The following is a 7,719-nucleotide window of genomic DNA, read 5'->3' on the forward strand; positions in this document are numbered from 1 at the left end:
GTGTGTCCCCGGCTGTGATATCGTTGGAATATTGGTAAAAGCGGCGTAAAACCATACTCACTCCAACGCATAAAGCAGGTGTACATTTCAGCACGAAATAGAGAAAAGGTTTTATGCATATTCATTTTAATAAAATCTATGAGGAATTATCCTTGTATATCAATCATTGGTTTACCTGCCTCAACAACAGTAACGTGAGGACTGTTTTGACGTGAGTTCCCATTAAGATATTACCTGTGCGTCCGCGGCAAGGCATTAAGGTATTATCATTACGAAATAATGAAGCCATCAGACAGATGCTATTACAACCCGACTCTTCAATTATATTGTATTCCAAAACTCGTTAACTTAATAACGGTATGAATTAAAGATATAGTCCTGTTTAGTAATATACAGTATTCGAGATGAGATGTAAAGCGATGGGGATGGAGAGACCGCAGATGAGGACTTAGGGAAGGAGCGGGGTTAGTGAGGGATGGGAGAGAGTTGCAAGATCCCAGACATATGTTGTGGTACGCTCGCACTATAATCGATAAGATGATCCGGGTCACACCTCAGTGATTATTGTCGGGTATCGACCGCATTACCTCCACCCGAGCTGTCAATCTATCTCCGTGGGTTGGAGGCAGGCATAATTAGCCCAGGGTCATCAGAACAATCGATGCAGGTTGTATGACAATGTGCGCAGGTCTTACCCAGCTGTTCCCGCCTCCATAATCTTCAAAATTAGACCCCCTCACTGCATTCTCTTAACGAGGCCTAAACGACTTGCACCCGACGCTAGCTCTTATTAGAAAACGCATCAATTTTTAATGGTATGAATGAGTGTAATCTGTATAAGGTTTCATTCCCAACCGACAGATGGCGCTCAGTCATATGTTGACATAAACGTGCTTGAGCTACTGTTCGAGATGAAACCCTGATGATATTTTTGACCAGTGTCCGATAACGCCGCCTACAGTGACCTAATACCTGAAGCAAAGCTGGGGCGGAAATGTATTGGTGAATGCCATGTTCTTAATGCTGAATATTGATCGATCCGCCTCGTACAGCGTTCTGATTAGCGGAGGCTGCACTTGCGGCGTTGCCATGGAGATGATGTCATCGTCTGCATTATGTTTATTGATTATTCCAGCGAGAAGACAAAGCTGATGAATGATGGTGGCACTGCTTGAGTGTATCTAGGCCGCCATTTTCAGACCAGTCGCTGTGAACGTCGGAATTACCACTTGTTCGAGTGGAGGGAGACTCGGGAGGGATATCGTACCGTCCCTCTACACAGAGTGAGCCACCCAAAACGAGTCGGAACCTCCATCGTTACAGTGTCCCGATTCTGTCGCGTTCGTGATCAGGAATTACATTAACGATGGGAACAGTGTTGTCGTTTTCTCCCCGACCCCGGAAACCTCTGTACGAAGACATCAACCTCAACAACTTTAACTATGAGGTTCTTCACAACGTCAAGAACCAAGCCAAGGATAAGGAGAAAGAAAAGGAGAAGAACCTAAAACGTCACTCCATCTTCCTCAGTGCGCTCAGCTGGAAGAAGTTTACTGTAAACAGCAAGAAGAAGGAAAAGGGTCTTATCAAACTCTCCAACACAACGTTCCTTGCCAGTAAGTTTGACAATAACTGTAACATTGAGAATGTTAATATCAACAAAAACATCCAAAAATCCATATCTTGCTATAACCTCAAAACCGGAATCGATGAAAGTCAATCTCAGCATTCTAACCTTGTTAAGAAGGTAGAAAAATGTCTCAGTCCCAAGCGGACGGTGATTCAAGCCTCCACATCAGAACTGTTGAAATGTCTGGGGGAATATTTAAAGAAGAAGTGTAAAAAATTACGTCATTTTGAGGCAAGTGATGTAATTATGTGGCTCCGAAGCGTTGACAGATCTCTCCTCCTTCAAGGGTGGCAGGATGTCGCCTTCATCAACCCGGCAAATGTTGTGTTTGTGTATTTGCTTATAAGAGATATGGTCACCAGTGATAGCGAGTCGGAACATGATCTACAGGCCACTGTACTCACGTGTCTATATCTCTCCTACTCATACATGGGCAATGAGATCAGCTACCCTCTGAAACCATTCCTAGTGGAAGATGACAAAGACCGATTCTGGGACAGATCTCTTGTCATAGTAAACAGGCTGAGTCCCAGTATGCTACGGATTAACAGAGACCCAAGCTTCTTTACTGAGATTTTCACAGAACTTAAGTCCTACTCCCCTTGCATATGACAGACTGGATTCGACTGTAAACAAACAAGATCGATAAACTGATACGGACAGTGCGCCGACCTGGTCTGTGTGACATAGCCAGGTAAAGGCTTGGTTTGTCTTGTTGACATCTATGAACAACATGAATGTGATACAGACCACAAATGTGACTTTAGAGGAACTTGTTTCCCTTTTTTGGAAGTACAACTGCCCCCGAATGCCTGAAGGCCTCATTTTCCAAAGATACATATCTGGTTATTACGTGAATCAACCTCTAGAACATTTCCATTATCAGCAACGCAGTTGTTTTTGTTTGTCTAGACTCTGATAACAACCAGCCAATCCAGTAATGATGCCGTGGGTTGGACTAGTGACAAGCGAGGATATAACCCTGTTTTCTAGTCAGTTCCATTTTGAAGAACAAATCTGCCTGAAAAATGCTGATAATATTGGCTAACAAAATGGCGGACCTGTAGCAGACGATATAACATAGACGACGCTTCCAAAAGATATGCTGTGAATATATTTTATTATAATGTGTGTTTATCCCCAAATCCTAGACCGTGGCTTCTTCGAGATAACATGACGGTTCCTGAGCAGACGACAACTGGCTCGAAGTTCAAGACACAGGACATTTTCATGTGGTGATAAGAACACGAAACGACAATGCTTTCTCTGATAATGTCCCGATAAAGGGGAGTACAATATTTCCAGGGAAACAGATCCATGAAACATCTAAGCTGGGAACCATGTATTAGTTTCCATATGCGTGCAGTCGTATGTTTAAAGTTGACGGGAAAATCAATATGCCAGTATACCGCTTGTGATGAATGAATAATATTTATACAAAACAGCAGAATTGTGTTACTTCATGGATAGTCAACGTGCGATACTGCTATCAGATGTTCACGTCTCTTGGCGATTGACAGTAGATATAATAATGGAAGGACGTTGCATACCGTCGATAAATGATGACGTCTTGTTCCAAAGACGTTTCGGTGTTCGCCGAAACCATTCCAGCGTTGAGTGTTCTACAGTCGCCGAAATCAATAACGGCCGCGGGCGAGTCCTCGCCGTTCAATAGCACTCCCGTGTTGAGCATTCCGATAGATTTTTGCACTATGGCTGGTGTTGAAGGGTTACAAGATGTAATAATGTGTGCGAGATGGACGCCTTGGGACGTCTCACGGGAGTGAGAATTGAGACATTCCTACTGTTATCATTTAATAAGTTGATTTCATGTCTCTTTATATCGATCATGTTAATACCTTTTTAACTAACGTGGATCCTAAAGAACTCCACAAAGTATAATGTGATTGTTACTTTGTGTAATTGTTTACATCTGAATCCAATCTTTACCTTATCCGGAACCTGTCAATGGATACTTATATGTGAAATTTGTATTAATTTGTTTTGAAAATGAAAACGTGAAATATTTAGTTTATTTGTTATATGATACAACAAATTTCATTTCGTGCATGAAGAAAAAATGAACTTGATAGCGAATTTTGTTTGGGTTGGGAGTGGGATGGGATTTTCAACTCGACTCTTTCCCTTGCTAGTTGAACCTGTGATTGTCATACGTTTGTTTTATATTCAGAAAATCAAAGAAGGGTACCTCATGGCCATAATTATTTGTGAATAATTGTAATGACAATTTAAACATTGTCCCGTTTGCTTCGTGGATACTTCTGACGTTGTATGAGGACGTCGAGTGTCAAGGTCACACATGACGTCATAAACCCGCCTAACGTTTTGTGGCATATGTCGTTAGGTATGTCGTGTCTCTGTGACTTGAAGCCAAACATGTGTACACTGTACCACCCACCAAGCAATGTACCAGTGGACGCGGTCTTGTCATTATCTTTCATACAATCCATTTATAGCCAGATGTCTGAATGTACCTCCATGTTTTCATTTCACTTGTGATGTATAGTTGATATTCTTAAAGGGGCATTGCTGGTTTAAAGCTATAATACATTAATCTCGGTCACATATTAACATAAACTGTGTCGCATTGTTTTGGGTCGTATTAATGTACAGTGTTTTGTGACTTTGTCTCTTTCCTAACGTTTCCACCGAATATTCCAAAGACTAAAATATATTTAAATACATGTAACCAATCTATGATTTATATGTCATACCGAGAGACCGGCCATTTGAAACAGATGTGACTTATTAGAAATATTCAGAAAAACTTTAAAAAAAATCATAATGTTCATTGGCTTGAAAATAAACGTGTTGTAGTTTAAAAAAATGCATGGCTGTTTTGAAGCAGTGTCGTAACAAAAACAGAATTCCTTACCCTCCTGATCTGATATTAAATGGGCGGTCCCTAATTATCTAAACAATTTAATCAGAAATTAGAATTCGATTTTTTGTAATTATCTTGTTTTACCAGTAAAGATAAGTTTTAATAAACGCCAAGATTGGCAGAGATCATGTCATTACATAAGCGTACACTAAGTCATTAGTGCCCCTTTGAATATGTACATTGTTGTTTATTTAGACAATCAGTCTGCGAGACAATGCCTATTGTGACATTCAGACATCTGAAACATATTCATGCCATAAAGGAGGAGAATTTGGGCGAGTGTGGGTCTGACTGTGCGCGTGTGAAGTACCCCCCTATAAAGACGCCATGCTCAACTTTTTACCAACCATTATATGTTCATTGTACGAATGTGTAAATGTAAATGAGAAATGTATCATGAATATTTTGAAATGCAGAGTTTCAGATCTACCTATGTTTAAATATGTTTACTAATAAGAATGTAAAATTATTTAATTATATTTCTTCATTCTGGTGGTGATGTTTTTGCTTCATAACTCTAATCCGAAAGTCTAAATCCATCTTTTTTCGTTTCGGAATCAAACAGCGTTTGACGATGATGGCATTTGGACTTTTTGACCACTTCCGTTTCAGGCAAACGATCTTGAAACGATGATCTTGTTTCTCTTCCTTTTACTCCACCAAAAACGGGTAGGTAGGTAGAATTTTCATTATACGTATATATTTATATTTCGTATTATGAAACACAACGTAAGTAAGGAAAATGGTATCGTAATGGGACGCAAGCACACATTTTGTCAAGGAGTTGTGAAATATTATGAAACAAGATTTAATCACTTTCATTTTTCTTCATTATATTTCATAATTAGTCTTATTCTCAAAACATTCATTCATGACTTCATCTGATGACCATCTAAACTGATCTGATACTTGTGTCGTTATTGAAATTTGATTTAATGTTTTTGATTGAAATCGTCTATGTTAGGCATTAAACGATCGTGAATATTTCACCACCGTCACGGCTGCGAGCTATGCACGTGCAGCTGTTACATGCTTTTGTCAAATTCAACTTGGTAATGCATTGTTTGGAAAACATTTGTCATATTTTGCATATTTTAACATATTCGTTTCTTTTAATAAATATAATGTTAAGTTTTTAAGATACAGGGGAAATTTAACAAATGTTAAAGATTAAGATGTCGTCAGTACATATTCACACATTAACATATCACAATGTGTATGAACCAGATAATCCTCAATAGCAATGCCCACCGTACTTAATTTTCTGTCATTTACGAAATCAAAATAATTTTATAGACAATTTTACTTTATGTTTGTAATTGTTTATGCTTATTTTTTATAATCATTACAACAATGTAGGATGAGTCAAAATCATATTCTTACTGATAAATTTTAAAATCAGCGAGGACAGTTGGATTTGAATCTCAATGTAAATAAATACCTCAACGACAATATATATCAGTATATGTATATTCTCAGTTAAAATCGTACATTACGTACTTACATGATAGTGGAGCCTCGTTCATACAACTTATTTCGATTGATCAAAAGTGTCTTGATTGACGTTACCAGATTTAAAAGTATTAAATCATATAATTGAAATATTAATATCCATGAAATTCGCATTGAATAAATTTGGTTTAACAAGGTTCCACTTGTATAGGAGACCAAATTAAGGAGATTCGGTTTCACAAGGTTCCATTATTCTAACTCCAAAAGCCTGAAAAGCCGACGAATGTAAACATTAATATTTTGTGGCTTTGCTGGTAATGTGTAAGGCCTAATTGGTCTGAGATGTGAGTTGAGTGTCTCGTTATAGTCTCGTTAAAAGTCTGAGAGTTGAATGTTGCATGCGAGAAGAGAAATTGTGATAACTGGCGTGCAGCTCTCTTACATAGTGTACATTGTTCTTGGTTGAAAGTTGCTTTGCTGTTTACAGGAATATTTGTACGTTTTGTGTTTGTCCCCGTTGCAAGACAATAAACGATGAATTAATATACATATGTAGTGGTTGTTTATTCATCTCTTGGTGCCACACGAGGGGACTTAAACGTTGTAGCAGGTGGTCCTGTGCACAGCGCAAAGGTGTGTTTGTTTGGTTATTGTTTAACAGGGCGGTCGGGTAGCCTAGTGGTTAAAGCGTTCGCGCGTCACGCCGAAGACCCGGCTTCGATTCCCGACATGGGTACAATGTTTGAAGCCCATTTCTGGTGTCCCCCGCCGTGATATTGCTGGAATATTGCTAAAAGCGGCGTAAAACCATACTCACTCACTATTGTTTAACGCCTCACTCAGCAACAGTCCAACACCAACATGAGCGAGCCTGACCACCCGCTCCCGTACTCGCATCTTACGACCAACATTGGCCATTGAAGACCAATTCTTCAGGGGTTGTCAACATTCGAATAGACACAAAAGACTGTACATGTTGTATGTGCATTATTGATAAAACAAAGTTTCGTGAACTTTAATTGCTGACACTCCAATAGTTTGAGTATGGGTACTAAATCGTCCCATAGTCTTCCTTGAAAGGTTCTCCTCCAAAGAGCGGTCATCCTCCCATAGTTTAGCATAGTATAGTGAACATCACTTGAAGATTAGTTTGAGGCATTAACTTGATCGAACTTTGTTTTAAGTAGGAGAAAGTCCTCAGTCTCGCGATTATTTTCGCTCGTGGAACTTGTTCACGTGCGAACCGTGAACCACCCTCCCATAGTATAGCATATTATAGTGAATATCACTTGAAGATTGAAGTTTGAGGCATTAACTTCATAGAGCTTTGTTTTAAGTTGGAGAAAGTCCTTCACGTGCGAACCGTGAACCACCCATAGTATAGCATAGTATAGTGAATATCACTTGAAGATTGAAGTTTGAGGCATTAACTTGATAGAGCTTTGTTTTAAGTAAGCTTCACGTGCGAAATAATCGCGAGATTTCGGACATTCTCCCATACGTAATATTGAAAACGAATAATCATTCGTTGTAAGTTTGTAAAACATATCTTAAAACAAATTTATATGGATGTTAGTTTTTTTATATTCAACCTCCTATAGTTTTCAACTAATGTTCAACCTCCTATAGTTTTGAACTAATATTCAACCTCCTATAGTTTTGAATTAATGTTCAACCTCCTATAGTTTTGAACTAATATTCAACCTCCTATAGTTTTCAACTAATGTTCAAC

The 7,719-nt window shown here is 38.8% G+C and overlaps 1 protein-coding gene across 1 annotated transcript; it reads left to right on the top strand.

The window, feature by feature from the left end:
* Nucleotides 1-1,142: 1,142 nt before the first annotated feature.
* LOC139470333 (cyclin-dependent kinase 5 activator 1-like) lies at nt 1,143-6,514 on the top strand. The gene has a single exon (XM_071252705.1). It carries the CDS (start codon nt 1,367-1,369, stop codon nt 2,240-2,242), a length of 876 nt encoding a protein of 291 aa, XP_071108806.1. The 5' UTR covers nt 1,143-1,366; the 3' UTR covers nt 2,243-6,514.
* The last annotated feature ends 1,205 nt before the right edge of the window (nt 6,515-7,719 follow it).

This window comes from Haliotis cracherodii, unplaced genomic scaffold, assembly GCF_022045235.1.
Source record: "Haliotis cracherodii isolate W230 unplaced genomic scaffold, xgHalCrac1.p SCAF_20, whole genome shotgun sequence".
NCBI lineage: Eukaryota > Metazoa > Mollusca > Gastropoda > Lepetellida > Haliotidae > Haliotis > Haliotis cracherodii.

Excerpts from the sequence above, each read along its gene's own strand:
- LOC139470333 (XM_071252705.1), top strand. The coding sequence starts at position 1,367 with ATGGGAACAGTGTTGTCGTTTTCTCCCCGACCCCGGAAACCTCTGTAC.